The sequence below is a fragment of the Rousettus aegyptiacus genome, unplaced genomic scaffold (genome assembly GCF_014176215.1).
Source record: "Rousettus aegyptiacus isolate mRouAeg1 unplaced genomic scaffold, mRouAeg1.p scaffold_m13_p_13, whole genome shotgun sequence".
In the NCBI taxonomy this organism is placed as follows: domain Eukaryota; kingdom Metazoa; phylum Chordata; class Mammalia; order Chiroptera; family Pteropodidae; genus Rousettus; species Rousettus aegyptiacus.
Genome location: NW_023416288.1, coordinates 54,406,675 through 54,428,439, shown reverse-complemented (window position 1 = coordinate 54,428,439; position 21,765 = coordinate 54,406,675). Strand labels below are relative to the sequence as shown.

The window sequence follows — 21,765 nt, the reverse complement described above, 5'->3', positions numbered from 1 at the left end:
CTGAGCAAGCTCTCATTCTTTGGAGGGAGAGAGACATAAATACTTGCAATGTGATGTGTCGACAGGAGTTACGGGAGCCCTGAGCACTGGCCGCGTGTCTGCTAACATGCCCTGGAAGCCTCCTAGACTTTCACTCGTCAGGGACATCTTTGAGGGTGATGAGAAGCTCGCCAGGCGGAGCGTGTGGGCAGCCATGTTGGCAGGGCGCACAGCGCCATCGGGGGAGGAGGAAAGCGCCAGGTCATTCTGGGGAGTGCAGAGTGTTGCCCCTGGAGCCTGGGGGGACGTGGAGAAGGATGGAGGAGAGAACCTCTGGGAGCAAAGCCCACGAGTCGCATTTTCTCATGGAAATGGAAGAATAATTTTGCATTCACGTAAAATAATTCCTTAAGCATAACGGTGTTATAATCCTGAACCAACTTACACTCTGGAAGAAAGCTGAAGGCAAAACCTCCTGTTAGCTGGTTCTCTGTTGCGGTTTCAATTGACGAGATCGCTTCAAGTGACGCGAACCCTCGCAGCAGCGCCGCGGTCTTGCCCCTGCCTCTTACTTCTAGATCGGTGTAGTGCTCACTGCGAGCGCCCAGGGTTCACATAGCCTCTGTGGCCAGCAGCAGCTCCGCTGTTAGCCGCCGTAGCCTCCAGCTGCTTTGGTCCTGGGAGGACGAGGCATCAACGCTCCAGGGCAAAAGCATCTCAATTTTAACAAACAAAAATAGAGTCTTCACCTCGGCCTCTGCAGCTGTCTGAGAGGCACAGAAGCCTGCCTCCTCCCCCACCCCACCCCCGGGCACCAGACCCTCAATCAGGGCCTGTCTCCAACATGTTGCTCAGTTTCCGGGTGCTCACGTACAGCAAATGCAAAAGATGTGGCACGTGAAAACGAAAGAGAACCTCACTTTCGTGTAAGCGACCTCCATTTCTACTCACCCTTACACAGATCAAGCTTCGCGCCAGGTACCGTTCTGAGCAGTGTGTGCATAATACCTTATCTAATCCTTTTAATGACCCTTTGACGTATGTACCATCCTTCACTTACGAATACAGAAGGTGGACTTGCTCGCCCGAGGTCACACAGCTTGTGGGTGGCAGAGCCAGGGTTCGAACCCGGGCAGCCCGGTTCCGAGAATCTGTGCTTCCGTCCCCGTGTGTTGAATCTCTCGATGGTTACCCAGGACCCGGCTCCCCACTTCCTTCAGAGACGATTGCCATGCAGTCATTTGTTCCTGGAATATTCCCTCTCCTTTGATCAACCTGTCTTGAGTTGATCCCATGGCCAGCATGTTCTTTGCCGACTCTCTCTTCTCTCCACTTCTTACTCTCCAGACTGACCCCTTGAGGCAAAAACTCTTGAGTTACGGCCCCATCATCTTGCTCTGCCCTCTGATTCCTGTGACGTTGAACCCTACAGGACCGACATATGAATGTCTGGCTCCCAGGGCAGCTGACACCCTTCTGCTGGCAATGCGCTTACATCTTACAAAAGGGAGAGGCTTCTGACCAGCAAGGCTCACCCAGAGGTGCCCTGTGTGGCCAGCAGGGGAGGACCATGACCTTGCTGTTCACCACATACTCTCGATGCTGGGGCCATTAAGAGAGTTTCTTCTCTCCCTCTCTGCAAGTCTTCACCATCACAGCAAGATCCAACATATACTTACCCTCACCGTTCTTGTTTCTTTTTTTTTTTTAAATCAAATTATCATTTTTTTTCCTGCAAAATCTTGAAAGAGCAAATAGAAAGATATTCAGAGCGCATATATATTTTTCTTCTCTAAGTGGTGGTTATTTCAACCCATATGCCTTCGTTTCCCGTGTAGAGTTGCAAGCAATACCTTTCAATTTAAATGTTAATAGCAGTGTAAACTTCAAAATCAAAATTTTTCCATGAGGGAGAACTGCTATTTTTTTTTGGTTCTATTTAATGGTTCTCCTGCCTTTCCTTCTCCGCCCCTCCCCCTCGCCATCAACCCCTTCTGCCCACTCCTCCCCGCTGTGCTGAACTAAATGCTATTGCTCAAAAGTTTAGAATGAACTTTTTTCATTTCGAAAATTAGAATGTTAAACGTTAGGTCATGGAATACAGATAATGGACTCAAACCCAACGTGACGCATAAGAACATTTTTCTTTATCTCAGCTGTAGCCTCAGAGGCCGCCCGTCCGTTCCAGGTTCTTTGCAAGGGGATTATTCTTAGGCCTACCACGCACAGTGTTTCCCAAGGCTTCAGAGAGGTGTGTTAGTGTTCCTTTCTCTCTCCTTCCTTCCTTCCTTCCTTCCTTCCTTCCTTCCTTCCTTCCTTCCTTCCTTCCTTCCTTCCAAAAAGGGAGAAAGAAATGGGAAAAGAAATACAAACGCTCTAAATAGCTGAGTACCAAGTGCTCCTGTGGGCACAGCGAGCAGTCACAAAGACTAGAAAAGGCAGTTTCTTGTTGGACACTCAGGTCGCCTCCCTACCTCGGTTATTGTAAATAATGCTGAAGTGGTATGTATATACAACGGAATATTACTCAGCCATGTAAAAGGATGAAATCTTGCCATCTGCAGCAGCATGGAGGGACCCAGAGGGTATTGTGCCGAGTAAGTCAGACGGAGAAAGGCAAATGCCATGTGATTTCTCTTACATGTGGGATCTAAAGAACAAAATAGATGAATGAACAAAGTAGAAACAAACTCATAGATACAGAGGACATTTTGATGGTTGCCAGATGGGAGGGGGTTGGGGGTGAGAGAAAAAGGGGTCAGGGATTAAGAAGCACAAATTGGTAGTTACAAAATAGTCACAGGGATGTAAAGCACAGCATGAGGAAAATAGTTGACGATAATGTCATAACTATGTACAGTGTCGGATGCTAGATTTACCAGGTGATCACTTCGCAAGTTATATAAATGTCTAATCTCTGTGCCGTACACTGAAACTAATGTAATATTGTATGTCAACTGTAATTGAAACATAAAAAATTATTTTGAAAAAAGAAAAGGCAGTTCCTTCTAAAGGGGTCACATTGACCTTCGGGTAACCCCGATGGGCAGGAGTGGGGCCATCTCATGTGGGTCATTGCACAAGCAGAGTGACCCTTGGGGGTTTACTCAAGTGCAAACAAAAAGCAACAGAGATTTAAAGACAACGAAAAGAATATCTAATGCCTTTCAGTTCAGATACGGAGCAGATACCTTCCTGAAGACCTCATGGACTCAATTTTACATCCGAATGTAAATGCGGCTTTATCTTTCTTTTCTTTATTTTCTCTTTCCTTCATTTCCTCATTAATTATTTTTATCCTGTTGTACTGTGTGTGGTCTATAAGCCTCCTTACACCTTTTTTTTTGGTACAGGATAGGACCGTTAATACATAAATGAGAATTGATTTTATAATATGAATTTCAGTGATTTCGATTCTGTTATTTCGAGGCGGTGTTTTTGTTCACCATGTAGTCCTATTCGATAGTATCCTGCTCTTATTTCACAGAGGCCAACTGTGTTTATTCTCTTGTCTCTCTGGAAATATTAATAATACTTTTAATCACAATTTTAGATTATTCTTTCTTCTCCCTGCTCAGTGTTTTTTCAGGTTCTTGTCCTTCCTGGTTGTAGGCTTTTCTCCAGTATCTGGTGGGTGGTCGTCTGGTTGGGGTGCTCGACAGCTGCCTGGCAGCCCGAGTGAGTGGGTGGGCCTCAGAAGGTTGAGATAGATGCTTGGGAAGGACGGCCCTGCACCCGGCACAAGAAACGACAATGCCACCCTCCCCCTGTACTCGGGGACCAAGCCGTCCGGGCAGGATGTGCACACGAGGACACGGTGGTTATCTGTACCCGCGTCTCCGAGAGGGACAGGCTGGCTTCCTGCCCCTGCAGCGTGCGCCCTTCCCCCTCTGCCCGGGGTCGGGGTGCCCCGTGACCCCGAGTCCGGGCTCTGATGGTAACCGTGTCCCTCCCGCTCCCCCACAGACCTGCGCAGGATGACGGCCGGCTTCATGGGCATGGCGGTGGCCATCATCCTTTTCGGCTGGATCATCGGCGTGCTGGGCTGCTGCTGGGACCGAGGCCTTATGCAGTACGTGGCCGGACTGCTCTTCCTCATGGGAGGTAAGGCCGCAGGCTCGGGGGCCGTGGGCGCGGGGCGGCCCGGGTTACGAGGCGCCGGGACAAGGCCACGGCTCGGGCGCGGTTCTGCGCGCGCGCTCATTCATTCATTCATCAAGGGGTCTTTGAGCTCCTCGTAACTGCTCCCCAATGTGCCAGCCGCTGGGGGTGCAAAGGCCGAGAAGGCGTGGTCCTTACCTCGGGGGTCTGACTGCCTGGCATGGGAGAGATGATGTGGCTGAGGCATCGGGAGACGCGTCAGACCCGGAGGGAGCATGAACCCGGATACATGGGCATTTGATACGCATGCCAGACTTCAGGATGGGAGGCCGTCATGTCTGTCTCTCATGCTCTGTCACTGCCACGGCCGTAGGACCCATCTGGGCCTCATAAGGGGTTGTGGGTACAGAGAACCGTGCGGTTCTGCAGGACAGGCCACCATCGTCTGTGGGACAGAAACGTGGCTCCGTGGTCTGCACGTGCCCTTTTCTCCGGGAAAAGCTAAGACGTGCTCTTTGGTCTCTGGCGTGGGTCTGGGTTCAGAGCCGACGCTAGCCATTGGGCACGTTCATCGCAGCCTGAGGGAAGTGGCCGTCGCACGGTGGAGCTGGGCAGCGGGGAGCTGGGCCTGGACGGGGGGGAGTGAGAAGTGTTCGTGGAGTGAGAGGGAGCAGAGTGCTGCCCACGGACACACTGCCAGTCAGACCTCAGGCACCACGTGCACGTGCCCAGCTCAGGCCCCTCTTGTGACAAGTTGGCTCTGGGCTTCTGAGCAGAGGCGGGAGCTGAGGAGTGAGTGGGTCAGGCTGGGGAGGGGAGGGAGACCCCTGGGGCCTGGCGAGCCGAGGCCTGGGCGAGGAAGAGGCCTGGGCGAGGAAGCGAGTGACAGAATCCGTCAGGGGCCTGACGGTTGGGTCCCACCCCAGCGCTCCTGATGGAGGCTGGTGGAGGGCGTGCCCAGGCGGCTCTCTCTGGCACTTCCCACACCCCTCCTCTGGTGTCCCGCAAAACCTGCCCTGCTTACCTTTTCCGTCCCTCAGTGTCCTCTTCGGTGACACACGGGGTCAGCTCGATCTCCAGACAGTTTTAGTAGCTGCTGAATCCTTTTCGTTTCCACCTTCCAGTCAAAACTTCGCGTGGACCCCAGAATGTAAAAAGCTAAAAGTGGAGACACTCCGTGTTTGTAAGCGTCCTCGCTCAGGCTCGTGGTTTTACAGACAGGCTCCAGAACCCCGGCTTTCGAAGGCCCTGGAGAGGCCCCTGGGACTGTGAGCACAGCTGAGCGAACAGGTCGGTGTGGGCCGAGCAGGAGCCCGGGAGCTTGGGGAGCGGACACGCTGTCGTCCCCCCTTCGAGGTGCCGCAGCTCCCCGCACACTGTCTCATCTCCCCCTCTCTCCAGGCCGGGTACGGGGCTCGCCTCCGTCCAGGGGCTAAGTCTCCAGGCCCTTTCAGCTCTGACAGCTCCCTCTGGGCTGCTGACGTCAACTTCCGGAGACAGAGGGGGACTGCTCGTGTCCTTTCCCGTGGCCGTGGGGTCCAGACGCCCAGAGCAGTGCTGTCTGCTGAGCCCAGGAGCTGCTGAGCTAGGCGCTGGGGAGGGGCAGCCTCGGAACGGAGGCTGTGCTTCCGTGACCCCTGCTCTGCCAAGGGGGGTGCACTGAGAGCGGGAGTGTCAACCCAGAAGGGGTGTCTTGGCCTAAAGAACCCCCATGTGTCCAAAAGAGGCATTTCAGCACCAGCCCCTCCCAGAACCTGACCACTTCCTGCCCTCCAGGAGTTAACCTCCTAGGCTTGACCTGTCGAAGAACTCGGAGAGGCAGCTCCCTGTGACAGTCATTCACTTAGATTACCGGTATTTACAGCAAGGCAGAACGGAGAGGTCCGCAGCCTTAGCTCTCACCCAGAGTGGGTGTCAGGCTTCTGTACCTGAGCACAGACAGACAGGGCCCAAAGGGTCGGATTGGGTGACAGAGGAGATCAGCTGGGGGCCTAACAGCAGCACACGTGTGGTGAGCAGGTGGAGAAGGAGGTGTTGGCAAGAATGAAAAAGGCAAATTTGTGGTCAGGCGTCTAAAGATGGAACTGCAGGCGACTTTAGGTGAAACTACCTGGGCCAAAATGAAAGTGGAAGGATTCCATGAACCACGTCCCCTCTGTTCCGACGTGACGGAGGATGGTCCACACCGGGGCCTCCTCTGCCCCAGATTTAACTCTTTCCTCGGGCTAAGGAGAGGGCACCCCGCAACTTGTGAAATAACTAGCAACCAATTGTTTAATTAACACTCAACCCAGAGGAGGCAATTAATGAAGTCGGGCAGCTGTGTCAAGCCAGGAGGCTGGCGGTGGTGGGTGGGACCCAGTTTTCCCCTTGGCAGGGCCTCCGGGGAGAATCTGGTCCAAACTGGCACAGCACCATTCGGGTACCAGCCGCTGCCAGGGACAAGCGTCCCGATGACTCACCCGTGGTATTCAGAAGTGCAGGGACAGGACGACGTGGGGGGCCGGGGCGCAGCATGGCGAGGGAGCACGTGACCACTGCGATCACGCGCAGTCCACTCGCCGGGCGAGCCTCAGAGCCGCCTCGTGCACGCAGATCTGCAGGGCCGTCAGCGTCCAGCCCGTGCCCTTCCCCGTTGGCACCCCAACGACACACCTTCACCCCCTCCTGGAAGACACCATCGTTTCCACCGCCGCTCGGGTCTAAGCCTCGGTGAGCTCTTGTCCGGGCTAAGGCTGGAGCCACCCATCTAGACGCCGCGACCCCACGCTGACACCCAGCGATCGGTCCCTCACAGAGCCGTTAGCATGACTGTTCCCCAAGTCTGGATCCGGCACGTGACTCATCTGCTCCACGAGGCTTGCAGCCGAACTGGAAATCCAGATCCCTCTCTCCTCCTTAGAAGCTGTCTTAGTCAGCGTGGGCTGCTGTACCAGAAGACTGGGTGACTTCAACGATGGCAGTTTATTTCGCACTGTTCGGAGGCCGGGAAGTCCGAGATCAAGGTGCCGGCCCCGTCAGTGCCCGGCGAGAACACGCTCGCCCGTTCTCGGACGGCGTCTTCCTGCTGCGCCCTCACGCGGTGGAAGGAGCTGGGAGCTCTCCGAGGTCTCGTTCGTGAGGGCGCCACCCTCATAGCCTAATCACCCCCCAAGGCCCCTCCTCCTCATGCCACCACCTTGGGGGTTAGGGTTCCGACACAGGGTTGGGTGGGGCATCGCAGGAGCCCGATGTAGTGGGGCTCACACGGCCCCTCCCTCCTCCTCCCCGTTCCTCCCTGTCACGGCACTGCTGCCACACGCGGCCTTTCTGGCCTGGGGCGCGCAGGCCCTGGAGCTGGCCGACCCCGTCGCCCACAGTGCCTCCCCTGCCAGCGCCTCGTGGCTGGCTGTCTCGGATTCCGGCCTCAGAGAGGGCTGCCTTGCCCCCCCTCAAGGTAACGAAGCCGTCCCGCCACTCTCTCTGTCTTAATTAATTTAATTGTCTGCAGGGCACCCTTACTTTCTGTCATATTGCTGCTGTTGTGTCTTGTTTTTAGTTAAAACGTTTAGCAGCATACAACAAACATTTGCTATCTCGCAGCTTCTGTAGATCAGAATTCCAGTCCCGGCTTAACTCGGTTCTCAGAGAACTGTCATCAGGACGTTGGCTGGGGCCGGGATCTCATCTGAGGCCCAGGTCCTCTCCCAAGACCATGACGTCGTCAGAATTCCTTTCCTTGCCACTGTGGGACTCACAGAAGTTTGCTTATTCAAGGCCAGCAGGACAGAGCCTCTGACTTCTCCCATCTCCGACCTTCAGATCCCTTTTTTTTTAAGAAACGTTTTTAGAAAAGTTTTAGGTTTATAGAAAACTTAAGCAGATGGCACAGAGTTCCCATACTACCCTCTGACTCTGCACACAGCTTTCCCTATTATTAATATCTTATGTTAGCGAGGGACACTTGTTACAATTAATGAATAAATATTGGTACGTTATTATTTAACGAATGTCCATAGTTTATTCAGATTCTTAGTTTTTACCCAATGTCCTATTTCTGCTCCAGGATCCCAAACAGGATCCCCCATTGCATCAAGCTGCCATGTCTCCTCAGGCTTCTCTTGCTGTGACAGATTCTCAGACTTTGCTTGTTTTTATGACCTCGGTAGTTTTGAGAAGTGCTTGGTCGTTCACACGGTAGGCTGGTCTTCTGTTGGAACTCGTGTGAGGTTTTTCTCTTCAGTAGACTGGGTGATGGGTTGTTTTTGAGTTTATTCTTTTTATTCCTTAGATTCCACACGGAAGTGAAATCATATAGTGTTTATCTTTCCCTGTCTGGCTTAAACACCTTCTGGAAGACCCAGGATATACAACCAAGCATAATTCATCCAGGATTATGGGTTTGGGGGAGGAAGATCACACGGGTCAAGTGCCATTTTCATCACATCATTTCAAGGGTATCACCGTCACTTACTACTGTTGATGTGGACCTTGACCACCTGGCCGAAGTAGCAGGTGTTGGGTTTTTCCTCTGTGATGTTACTCTCTCTTCCCCATTTCCAGACTGTCCCCTTTGGAAAGAAGTCCCTGGGCCTGTGAGCGGGGAGCCAGGCTCTCTCTCCTTTAGGGTGGAGTATCTACATAGAGTATTTGAAATTCTTCTGCACGGGGGATCTGTCTCTTCTTCCCTATTTATTAATTTAGTCCATCACTTACTTGTATCCGTGTGGGCTCATGGAGATTTATTTCATGCTTCGGGTTATAATCCGACGTGCTGATCATTTGGTTGTCCCAGTTGTTCTGGCTTTGGCCGTTGGGAGCTCTTCCAGTTGGCCCCGTGTCCCTCTGGCGTCCTCCTGTGGACGTGGGTTTTCGTCGGTTGTCGTTTTTGCTTTTCGAGCCCTTATTTTTCGGCACCGAGGTACCCCAGGCTCATCTCGTGTACATCCTGCCCCGGTCCTAAAATCAGCCATTTCTCTGATCCCTTTTATTGGAGAGTGGGATTAGAAATTAAGATCTGGGCACTAGGTGTCCGTAGTGTTTTTAACATTCTCTTTTTGTTTATTGACTATCCCACCCCAACACTTAGTGTAAGCTCCACGAACTCTAGAAGCTCATCTGCTTTTCCTCCAAGTCGTCCCCTGCGTCCGAAACAGTGTCTGCACTCTCAAATGTATGTTCAATGCATCGCAGAAGCAAACAGAGAGAAAGTATTTTGTGTTGTCTCGATGGAGCAGCAAGCCTTCAAGAAAGAACCCAGCTTTCCTGATCTTATCCTCCCGTCCACGGGATTTCTTACTGTCTTTTTAGACTTGATTTGACCAGCCCTAGGGTCTGCGTACTTCTGGTATGAAATGTCTCCAATTCCCGTTCGAAGTAGGGTGGAAATTATACATGGGTTCCTGAGAGTTTTGTCTTTAATTTGGTCTCCTAGAATGTTGAGAGTGGAGGGGACCCAGCGACCTTCCCGTTTGACCTCGTTGTGCTTCCAGATAAGCGGAGTCGTGTCAGTTGTCCTAGGTCACTCAGCTGGTGAGGGGCGTAACCGGAGCCAGTGCTGGGCCACGGACCCCACCGCGGAGACTAGCGGTGCGCCCTGCCACCTCCGCCCTCAGCGCCTTGTGCCGAGGACCCCGCGACCCCTGCGCCACACTAGCGTGGCTCCAACTCTGTGCTTCTCAGCAGGCGCCAGCGTCCTCAGAATCTCTCCATTCCCTTTCCGTCCCTCCCCTCTCAGAGCACAGGGGGACAGACGGAGGGGACGATGGCCGTAATTGAGGGCATGGATGGTAATGGGAAACGGAAATCACGACAGGTCCTTTTCCTACCACCTGTGGTCACCGTAGCCGTTCCGCTGGCCCAGTCAGTCAGGGGAACGAGAGAATGCCCTAGAGCAGCTCAAGTTATCAAGTTTGAATAATTGCAGTGACTTGTAAACTGCTGATGTCAAATGGCCCCCCTCCCTCTGCCCCCTGCCCACCGCGGGGCTCACCAGAGCGCAGTTCATCGGTGCAGTGAACTCCAGACATCCCTCTTCTAACAGACAATGACCTTGAAAAAGGCCCGGCAATTCTGGGAGCTTACAAGCCTAAAACGAAAAGTCCAAGGCATGTGGGTCTTGCCCGGAGGACTATTTCTTTAAGGCCGTAAAGGCTTTTTAGGGACCCCTGTGAAGCAGAGCGACACCCAGGTTCCCGTCAGCCTCTCCCACTGCCTCCTCACTCGAGCACGACTTAGGGACGAGACTGGGATGGTGTTTCCGTAAGGCCAGGAGGCACCGCGCCTCAAACTTCATAACTCGTGGGGGAGAGAGGGGAGAACCTCGTAAATCAGATATTCTGGGGAGGGAGAACAAATTCAGTAAGCCGATGACTCACCACGATGCAAAGCTTATAAGAAACCCTCAGCCAACGGTGGTTGTTACTGTTGTGTGCATACGCTAAGCGAAGTCCATTCTAGGAGGCAGAGAGGTGTCCATAGTCTATTACGACCAATCAAGAGCAGCCCGGGCTGAAAACCTATCTACCTGCCCTGCTGAACTGCTTATGCAGTCTCACATGCACTTTCGTTAGAACCTCACAACTCTTCTCTTGACTTCCGTCTTACAACCTTTTTTTCGAGATCCTCAGCAGGGCTTCATACCCTCCTTATGCCATGGAACGGGTCTTGCCCATCGGAAGGTGAACGTTTGATTGTTTGTTAGCATTTGATGATTACACCCACAGCAGAGACGTCTGGGGGAGGAGACGCGTTGCGGAAGGAGGGTTGAGAAAACACGTCCACACCTGCCCAATGTAGAATGAGTGGCCAGGGCTGATGCCTCCAGCAACCCGGGCAGCAGGAGGGTGGAGGGTTCGTTTCACCTTAGCGTTGGAAGGGGCCCCAGAGGAACTATACCCTTGCCAGCTGGTGGAACCGGCTTCCGTAATAAGTTTGCATTTTGAAAGTGTAGCAAGCAGCCTTGGCCCTGCACACTCAAGTCTGGTCAAAAAAGGCCATGTCAGAATGTCCCATAACCTGCCTGCTCAGAAGGTCGAGAAAGCCACATATTGCCCGAGCAAGGGTTGGTTACTTCGTCATTGAATTCCCAGAAGGAGCTACTAACACAGAGCAGGCCCCGGAAGGAGCTGGAAAGGACGGCGGTCGACGAAGGCACCCAGGAGAGCTCTCTGGGAAGGACCACCGTTTGTCCCTCGGAGCCCCCTGCCCACACTTGCCCGTGAGCCACCTTCCAGTCCCTGACTGGGGCTCAGGAAGTAGAATCACCCAACGACAAGGGGAAACGAAGGCTTTAATTACAGTGGAAAACTAGTCCAGGACCGAAGGAGCCTCGGAGTGGCCGCGTGACATTGGGAAGTGACTCGCCCGCCTTTCAATGCTGTCCTCTGTGACGGGGGGCGAGTGAGCGTCTGCAGGAAGCACGGTTGTGAGAGGTAAAGAGCTAACTCGTGTGAAGGGCTGAGGACAGCGCCTGGCCTTGTTCTCAGTCCTTGCATGTTATTACTTTAGCTACTGAGGCACTTCCTTTTTAAATGACCACCCTCAGTGGCACTCTGCTTTGAGCAGCCCTGCACCAGCCTGGCCAACGTCACGCAAAGACACACAGGCCATGGGATGATAGAGATGAAATTGCTTGAACAGATACCATGTTTCAGGCCAATCATCACCCTAGTCATTCATTCATTCATATTACAGTATATTCATTCTTGTCATATTTCAATATATTATTGTATGTATTATGTTGTTACATTGTATCGTGTCCTATTATATTGGTTTACATCATGTGCCAGACGCCGTTTAAGCACTTGGGCTATGATGAGGAATAGGAGAAAGCCCTTGTGAGGCTTATGTTCTAGTTGGAGAGACAGACAAAAACCTAGTACCTTACTTACATTTATGATATGATGTCGGGCGATGAGAACTATGGGGAAAAATAAGACTGGGAGGGAGCCGGAGCGTGCTGGGGGCATCGTCAGAAATGGGGGAGCAGTGGTTGGCCCCGGAGGCCACTCAGGGGCGGGAACATTGGAGCAGAGGCCTGAGCGAAGGGGGGTGGTAAGCTGTGGGAAGGCCGGGGCCTGCGATGGCGATGAGCGTGGGGGTCTGAAGAAGTTGAACAAGGGGATGATCGCGACGTCGTCAGCAGAGGGGGAGAGGGAGATACGGCAGAAGGGGGGCAGGGCGTAGAGCCCCGGAGGCCGGGGCCCGCCTCTGGTTGATTGACGAGGCGTCATTCCTTATCCTGCCCGGCTCTCGGTCTGTTCCACAGATTGTCCCCGGGCGACCACGTGACATTGTGTGACCGTTCTCGGTGGTCTGGCTCCCTTCTGGGGTACCTATAGCTGAAGCTCTGACAAGCTGCCACACCCAGATCCAGGGAGTTGGGGTGTGGTCTCTATGTCCCGCGTAGCCAGGTCAGGGTGGGGGGCTGTCATGCGCCCCCGAGGGTGCTGCACTGCCATAGGCCCAGAGCATTCCTCCCCTCCAACCAGAACCAGCTACGTAATTTGGGGGGCCCAGTGCAGAACGAAAACCCAGGACCCCTGATTCAAAACAGCAACAGCAGACGTTAAAACGAGCACGCAGCTGCCCAGCTCAGCCTCCAGCATCGCGCCCGCTCAGACTTCTGACCCCGGGACACTTCGGCCTTAGCTGCAGCCACTCCTGATCGTGAGAAATCTGGTCTTTCTCCTGTTCTGTGTGCAGCTCCCCAGCCCCCTAACTCAGGCCAAGTCTGCTCTGCTTAAAATCACCCCTCGTGTTCGACGACAGAGTATTCGCACAAACATGTGTTCCCCTTCCCTTAGGTGAAAAGCCGACTCCCCGAATGTTGCCAACACAGCCTGCCATTAGGACTTAGCTGAGTTTACTGCTGACTGCGACCAGGAAACGCACCTGCTCGTAAAACTGGCCGGGTCTGGGGACAAGGGGAGGTAAGGTGAGAAGTCGGGGTTCAGGCCTTTGCTTCAGTGTGGGTGTTTGATCAAGATCGCGGGAGGATGCCGGTGGAATCAGGATTGGTGGGAACAGCGGAAGCGACAAAATCGTAAGAGCGCACACGGCCCTTGGATGCCGTCAGCAGAAGAGCGGATGGATCTTCAGGGAAGTTCCTGTAAGGAATGATCAAGCCACGTCTGTGGGCAGGACAGACCGGAAGTATGAAGAAAAGCAGAGCTGGGTCGCTCTGGGCAGTAAGGCACGGTCTGGGTTCCGTGTCTCGGCCGTGGGCTGGGCGATTCTGGGGGTCAGTCGGGACGAGTGAGTTCTCCACAGCCCGGTGCCTTCCTGGCCATGCCCGCACCAGCACAGGCATGCTCAGGCACGTCTGGATTACCAAGGGACCGCATTCCAGATTCCGGCTGCGACCCCCCCCCCCCCCCCCGCCCGTCATAGAAACTGACCTTGCGGCACTGTATCGGGGCCCCTCGCTTCCAGAGGCTGGACTGTCCGCAGGAGCAGGGAGACAGGGCGGGGTGCCCAGAAGACCAGCTCCATTGCTGGGGTGGCGGCTGATAAAGAGCAGGCTTCCCAGCAGCCTTTTTAGCGGAAACAGAAAGGTCCAGAATGTGGTGGCGACTCCACAGGGCTCGATTACCATGGAAACTTAGGTAGTTTCTAAAGCAACTTCAGAAGCCTCCCTTCCTGTGGCTCTTCTAGGATGTTCTTACAGAGGCGTGCGAGCTTCCGAGACAGGGGACTGTCGGGCAAGCTTCTGGCCCTTGGAACAAGTCATAAATCAAAGGAGAATGCAGGGTCCTGAAGTGAATGGGGAGACCTCCCACTGGGCTTAGAAGCTGCTTCCAGGACACAATTTGGAGGGAGGAGCAGGTGTGGGGGAGGGGGACTTTCACGTCTTTTGTCCTGCAGACAGGGAGGGGTTTGAGGAGAGGTGAGAAGTGGCATCAGAAATAGCCAGGCCCAAGGGAGAGGGAGGGGGCTCTGCCCTCAAGAAGCTCCCTGTCACCCCCGTTCCGTGGATGTCTGAGACACACCACACGTGTGTGGATCAAAGCCAGAGTACCAGACGCCGGGGAAAATGGCCCGGACCAGGCACAGGGCCCCCTGAGACAGGCCGGGAGGCCGTCGCCAGCAGGAAGTGGGAGCATGCAGACAGGACTCGGGGCGCCAGCCCCCTCTGGGCACCAGAGTGCTGGCTTGGAGAAGGGGTCCAGCTCTGAGAGGGAGCAGGGCCAGGCAGCCGCCACGATGCGCGGTCAGGCACACCTTTGGGCCCAGGGCGGGGCCGCTGCACCCGTCAGTGACCATGCCACCTACGGGTGGGCGTGGGGCAAGCCTGGCGAGCCTGAGCCGTCCGTCCGCACTGCACAGGGGGCCGGTGATGGCTTCGAAGGCCTAGGAGATGCTGGTGGGAGAATGATTCCGCCGAGGTCTTAAAGCTGGGTTTATGGAGATGACTCCAGTGGACAGACCTTTTCATCCTCGCAGAACTTGGGCCATCGGGACAGGTATAAAATAATTGGGAAATGAGGGCCCGTGTCAAGCCGCTGTACCCCTGACATTCTGGACGTCTAATTGCAAACACACTTGACTGTTACCAGATCATGTTTCATAGCGTGCGTCTTGATTTGGGGTTCGGAAAATATGCCCATCCTACCCATAGAAGCCATCAAAAGATCAAGGATGTACAAGAAGTGGCTGTGAGACAGGCGAGCCATCCCCACCTTAGTGAACTGTCACGGGCTGCCCAGAGCTTACTGTTCATTAAATAAGCAACCAGTCGTTAGGAGTCTGCCGAGGAGGTAGTGGGTAGTGTGGAGGATAAAATAAAACTGCTTCCTGCCTTCCAGACCCATTAGTGTGGTAAGTGGGCTGTTTTCCTTTGTATGACTGACATCTCAAAATGCCAAATGTTAAAAACGAAAGAATTCTGTGTCTTTTCAGCAGGAAAGAGGATGAGGACATCTTCAACCTACTGTTCTTAGGGAAGGAAGGTGCTGGTCACTCAAAAAGGGCGGACGGGGGGTCAGTTATGGTCGCAATGCTTTTCAGATCACAGGCTACAAAGGGAGAGTGAGGTCCCCTTTGACCTCACTTAGGAGGCAGGTGGAGGTGGCAGACAGGGAGAAGGCGAGCTCGGCGAGCATCTTGCCGTATCCACGGTGGGTGCTCTCGGGACATTATTTCCTTTCACCCTCCTGGCAGCCCCTACGGTCCTCATCACCACCCTAATTTTGTAGACGATGAACTAGGCCCAGAGTGCAGGAAATGGGGGAGCCTTAATCCGAGGTCTTTAGACTAATCCCCCCTCTTTCTTCTCTGCCCCCGAGACCTGGAGGAGAAAGGGAAAGGATGCAGAGACAGAAACGGAGGCCTGAGGACTTAACCGGCAAGGCGGAAACTGGACTCTGGCTCACTCAAAGGGATTCTTTTGCATCTGTGAGCTAGGGGAGCCCTCCTAAACCCCCTCCAGCAAGGGGCGGGTAGATGTCTGGGGGGACAGGGGAAAGGGGGGTGCAGAAGGCACAGAGGGAGTCACATCTACCACCAGAGTGTTCGAAACAGCTTTAGGTCCCCATGTGATGCAGGTCAACTCAGTGGTGAGGTCAGAATCAAAGTCCTCCAGCCTCAGGCACACGAGTCCCCTATTATGTGGCTCAGTCTCACCATCTGAAAAATAGCACCTGCCTCGCGGGCTCGTGAGAATTCAATAAGGTGCGTAAGGTACGTAGAACCCTGCGCGGCACAGAGTGAGCACGTCCTTCATTCTCATTCACGCGGGCTGAGTTTACCCCGTCTCTACCTGCTCTGCAGCTCCTACCCCTTGCTTAGAGAGTTTAGGCCCAAGGCCACATAGTTCCCGGACCAAGGATTCCATCTCAGATCTGTTTGACTCTGAAGCCTGGGTTTTTCATTATCATGCAGCACTGTCTCCCAGGTAATAAATTACTCCTTGACATATTTACAGTCCTCCAGCCCTTCACGACCTGATAGGGGGAGAGATGACCCCACGCAGACATCGCGTCCTGGTAGACAAAGGGTGTCGCTCTTGAGGTAGCAGAAAAGGTGAGGGCGATTCTGTTCGAGGAATATTTCCTGGAGAAATAGGAAGTGAGCCTTATCTCTCCATATGCTCCGAGACAAGAGCTCGGGGCTCGTCTAGCAAAAACGAGAATGCTCGCTTGCTGGTCCTGCAGCTCAGCCTCCAGCCCGCTTCGTCTCTCGGAACCTGATTTCCGTCCTCACCGTGTCATGGGAGCTGTTGTCTTGAGAGCCGCTTGTTCCCGGCTGCTCCACGTGCCCTAGAACCTCCTCTTCCTGACCTCACTGGAATTTCCCCACCTCCGTCTTTCCTGAAACTCTCGCCTCTTGTCTTCTGTGATAGCGCACACGGTTTTTCCTTTTCTCTGTGTCTTTTCTGTTTGCTTCGCCCTCGGCTCGACCCGTAAATGTGGGCTCCAGCTCTCGATTCTTTTTCCCTATGAATATGTCCCCTCTGTCAGCGACGCCACCGTCACGGTGTTAATCATCTCTGCACAGATGCGTGTGGAATCGTTCACTCGACGTCTCTGCTCTCCTGGAACCTCACACGTACCTCCAACGAGACTTGTCCTCACTCTACATCCTTTCCGCGTGTGCTTTACGTTTATTGCACGGTGCTGAGCCCCCGGCTCACCATAGGCACCTGGCCAATGTCTGCTCCCATCCGTTCCCTTTCCCCAGTAAAATGAGCTTTTTCCGTTGCCTTCTTCAGCGCACCAGTCCGTCCATCACCTCTGAGTCCTTTTTCCCTTTTCCAGTTTCACCTGCCCCTTTCTATCGATTGTCACCACCTGCCAGCATTTCCCTCGCAACCTTCTTGTGGGCCATTCATTTGCTTCCGTTCCCTGAGGGCCCTAATTACTGTCACACTAGTTAGACCGTCCTGTAGCCCCCCGGTGGAGATCTCTGTCCCTCCACTTAGTTACCAACTTCTGCGCCTCCACGTTCTCACCTGGGAATCTGAGATGGTGCTGCCCACCCTGGGGGTTTGTTTTGCGGACAGAATCCGATAACCTATCGGACAAGCACCTGGCAGAGGACCGTTTCCCATAGGTGCTGGTTTCTGTATTGCCCACTAAATGCGCCATGCGGCCTTTCAAAAACACACTCATTACTGTGTCATCTCCCTGGTGAAAAACATTCCAAGTTCCGTGTTGTTCGTGGAACAAAGACCGTGTCCCCAGCTCAGAGTCCAATGTCAGCCACAATCTCGTCTCAGACTGGCCTTCGGCTACTTGTCATAACCGGTCTCCAGGCCACCTTTCTCTACCTCATGCTTTTGCAAACCTCAGCTTATGGCAGCTTCTCCCAGGAGCTTTTCGAATCATCTGAACTAAAACCAGACTCCTCCTCTGAGGTCAGACGTCCCTCTGTACCGACGGCACTCACCTCATGGCAGCACCTCGGAAAGCAGACATTCCTCTCCTGCCCTCGCGCCGGGCCAGAGCCCCCGTGGCGGCGGGGCGCACTTTCTTGTTTCCTGCTCCGCTCGGTATTTTGCTCTTCGCGATTTTAAACCTCAGTTTGCTTTCTGGTAACTTTGGCTTCCTGGGCTTGGGTCCTTTCTGCCAAAGTGACGTACATTAAAGTCACTACCGTCTCCCTCCAACAGTCTTTCAAGTATTCGGTGACAACTCTATGGCACTGCTTAATTATCTGCTTTATAAGCCAAATGCAACCCCACGAGCACTGATCGATGTCTACCGCGTGCCAGGCATTGTGCTCGCACCCAGGACACACGAGTAAGGTGTGGGGTCCCTGTCCCGAAGGGCCACCCGGGCAGGTGGTGAAGGCAGAGTGGTCAATGCCATCAGGGGCAGGACCGTGAGTGTACAGAGAACGGCGGCCTCTGCTCCCGGGAGTCAGGAGCCGCCTCCCAGGGGAGCCCGTGGTTAGGGCTGAAGGGAGAACCACGTCCACGCGCCCTGTCCTCAGTCGCCCTCCGGGCTCTCACCGTCCGTCCCCAGGGAAGCCGCCGCCGGATGCTTGGCCACTTTTCCGATGCGGGAAGCCGAGTCTCTCTGTATGCATTCTAGTGTGGGGCTTCACATGCCATTAATATGTTTCCACGCTTATATATGTCTGTGTAACTAAACCATCGCAAATAGAGCAAAAAATACCTTTTATCTTAAAAAAAAATTAAGCGGCTTCCCGGAAAGGTGAAATGTAAATCTAGTATGGTACGCGAGCCCCTGATTTTGGCCCTGGGTAGGAAGGGTCGCCAGAGGCCATGTCCTTCCCACTGCCTCCCTCACGAAAACTGAGGGTCTCTTAAAGACTCCACCGCAGGCCCAGGCTACAAACTATTCAAAATAACAGATCATTGAAATGCCCCCTCTGGCTCAGCTCTTAACATTTTCAGACAAGCTCCATTGAAATTACATTTCCCAGAAGCCTCTGGGTCTCAGCCTTTCAGGCCCCTGAGTATGTGTGGCCATGGGAGATTGGAGGACATTCTCCTCTGTAGAAGGACGTAGACTCTACATTTTGAGGCCCCTCTTCCTGAGGGAGATGACATGACTGACTCTCTAATGGGTGAGGCTGGGAGATGTGGGCCCAGCCCCGTCTGGGTCCACTGCCCTTGCCCAGTCCCTGGGTGGCCAGCATTCCTGGGTCAAGGCCCAAGGCCCAAGGCCCAGGCCAGCATCAGGAAGCCAGCTAGGAGGCCTATTTTTCTTTCTTTCTTTCTCTGGCCCACTACTGTGAGTCAACAAGTCTGGGGGACTGTATCTGCCCCTGACCTGAACGTTCCCTTGGGCAAAACACCCTAAAATTTCAGCTGGGGGAGGGGGAGGGGGGAAGCATGGGTGCGCTCGATTGTGGCCAGGGGTCCAGTCACAGTTGCCACACTCGCCTTATCAGTAATAATGCTGATATTTTCCTCCCTGTCTACCTCTTTTCTATGGCTCTTTTTCATTAGAGTTTGAATTCAGAGGAGGAGGAGGGGGAGGGGGAGGAGGAGGAGCGAGTGATTATCATTCCCCCAATCTCCAAGAGAAAGGGCAGCTCAGAGTGTTGCAAGCCAGTAGGACTTGGGGAAGGAGCTGGGAGAGGGGGCCTTGGTTCGCTGGGGTCCACACTGAGCTTCTTGGGGTCTTCTTCCAACCACCAACTTACTCTGTCTACAGAATTTAGTTTCTGGCCTGCTGGGAAGCTACAGAGAGTCTAATTGAAAGAGTTAATGCTCTGATCTCGATTCCTTTTCTTTCTTGAGCTCTCCATCCTACCCTTCACAGAAAACTCAAGTCCCTGATGAGAAAGTCACCCTTCCACCTGACACGAATAAGGAGTGACATCATACAGGTTGTGATAGGTTTTCCTAGCTCTCTGTAACAGGATTTTATTAACTGACCCTAGTTTGAGAAACACCCAGCACCTCTTCAGGGCTGCATTTGTTGACGGTGGGGCCTCTTCCCCCAACCTCATTGCCTGGTTGCTAAATCTTATTGAAGCACCACCCTACACAGGACTCCACTGGGGAAAAAAGAACTTCTCAGCTGATATTGCTTACAGCTGAGCTCCAGAGACAATAGACATGCACGAGAAATGAGAGACAACGTAAGGAGAGGTGAAAGGAGGGATTTGAATCCCGGCTCCCAGGCTTGCTAGCTGTGTGACCTCGGGCAATTAACGTGGCCTCTCTGTGCCTCACTTTCCTCATCTAAGGTGGCTTTCTGCATTATACGACGGCTCTGAGGATTAAAGAGTTAACATTTATAAAGCGCCAGAAATGATGTCTGTCGCATTATAAATGTTACATATCAGCATTTGATTCATATAAAGCTATGTATGTGTTCAGTGACCCAGCAGTGAGGTGGCAGCCTGCAAAAATCACTTGGGTACAGGTTTCCATCTCAAAGAAAGGCCAGGCCAAGCTGACAAATGTGCCAGGCATATGGAAACATAGACCACACCAGGTGGCAGGCTCGCCTGATCTTCTGGCTACCACCCCGAGCCTTTTTCTCTACTAATTAACATGGCATTGGCTCGGATCAGAGAGGGCAGAAGCCAGAGAGATGCCTTTCGTGAGCCAATTTCTTCCAGACACTTAAACAGCTGGGTCCCCATCCTTCAACATTTAAAATCAAGGCAATTTAGAGCTGAGCCGCATATGCACATCGACGTCAAATAATGGCATCTAATGGTCTCATCCTACCATCCCTTCTGTGCATGTCAGGAGGTGAGAACCAGCATCTTCTCTCCAGGTGGCTCCTGCTTGACAAAATGAGTGACAGCCAGTCCTAGAGCAGTTCAGAGAGAATGGCACCTTCTCGCCCCAAAACCCAGTGTCGTAAGATCACTTATGGAAGGACCTTAGAGATCTGGTGCTGCCTCCCGTGGTTTGTGCTCGCGGGGACCATGGCCCAGAGGGATGAGGCCATTTGCCCACTTCATGAGCAGGGGAGAGACCAGACGTGGGATTTTCTGACGCTCAGTGGAGCTCTTTTCGTGCTCAGCCACGTCTCCATCAGTGGCAGCTTTCCTTCCGTGAAGCTGGTGCAGGCCGATGTGGCGTCCCTCTGGGCCGGGAGAGCTTTGTGATACCGAGACAGAGCTCGAACTCAATGGTAGGCCTTGTACTGGGCTTCACACTGGCCCTGGAAGGCGCCGCGGCTTTCTCTGCCGAAGCCTTGTAGCCACCTAGGAAGGCGACTGACCAGAGCCACCGGGACGCTGTAGGGTCAGTGCTGGTCCGCAGGGGAGTTGGTATCACTTCAAGCATTGTCCCCAGGAAGGAGCCAGGGCAAGAGTGCCCTCCGCCCTGGAGGTTCTCACAGTTTGCTGCATGGGCCATGGTCGCTTTCAGAGAGAGCTGATCTAGAAAGAGGAGAGAAAAGGGAAGCAGGGGCAGGGAGATGGCGCGCTCGAAGTGGCTTCACTCTTGGAAGCTCACCATTCGCAGCTTGGGAAGGTTCCTTTCTGCACAGCTGTGGACACCACTCTCAGTTTGGTTCAGAAGCCAGTTGGCTCTCACTCCTCCTCAGCTCTGAACCAAGGCCCAGATGGATAGGAAGCCAAAAAGATTCGAATTGACAAGAGGGGATGCTGCATTCTTGTTTCATTGCCTTTCTAGAACTCTCTTCCCCCCCATTTAGAAAGCTCATAGCTCGCCACAGGACACCCACCTTAGATCTTTCCAGCTTTTCATTCCACGAAGCATGAAATATCCAAGGTTAGGCGGACGAGAGTGGAGTGAGCCCGCGGTTGCTCTTCTGGGAGGTTGTTTTTAATGGGGACAATGGAAACAAGTACAGTAGATAGTTCTCAGATATTTCTGCAATTCAATAGTTTGAAGCCTTCCAGAAAAATCAAGTATTTGCTCCATCACGTATGCTTTGGGACCTTTAGCAAATTATTTAACTTGAGATTACTATGGGAAATATGAAATTTATGTGCTATGGCTACATATAATAATATGGATATGTACATATAATTTTCATAGATATATAAATATGAATATGTAAAAATATATATATATATGTAATCTCACAGCAACCTCAAAAGGTACAGAAGCTATAACACATAGCAAAACGGAGCCTCGGCTTGAGTCAGGTGCCTGTGACTGACTCGATCGCCGCGATCTCAGACTGTGGCTTCTCCAGGAGAAAGAATGGCCGTGACGTTAGGACAACAGGGAAGGTCCGCCGTGCAGACCGGTGACGATGAGAGCCGCGCTCCCGGCTCCCTTTCCAGCCGCTGTTTAAT

General features: G+C 53.3%; 1 protein-coding gene across 1 annotated transcript in view; it reads left to right on the top strand.

The window, feature by feature from the left end:
* The window catches only part of TMEM178B (transmembrane protein 178B), a 298,285-nt gene that overhangs the window by 264,554 nt on the left and 11,966 nt on the right, over window positions 1-21,765 (top strand). The window contains exon 3 of the mRNA XM_036230821.1: window positions 3,946-4,083. Coding sequence (XP_036086714.1) covers window positions 3,946-4,083 — 138 coding nt within the window. The remainder of the gene's footprint in view (window positions 1-3,945; window positions 4,084-21,765) is intronic.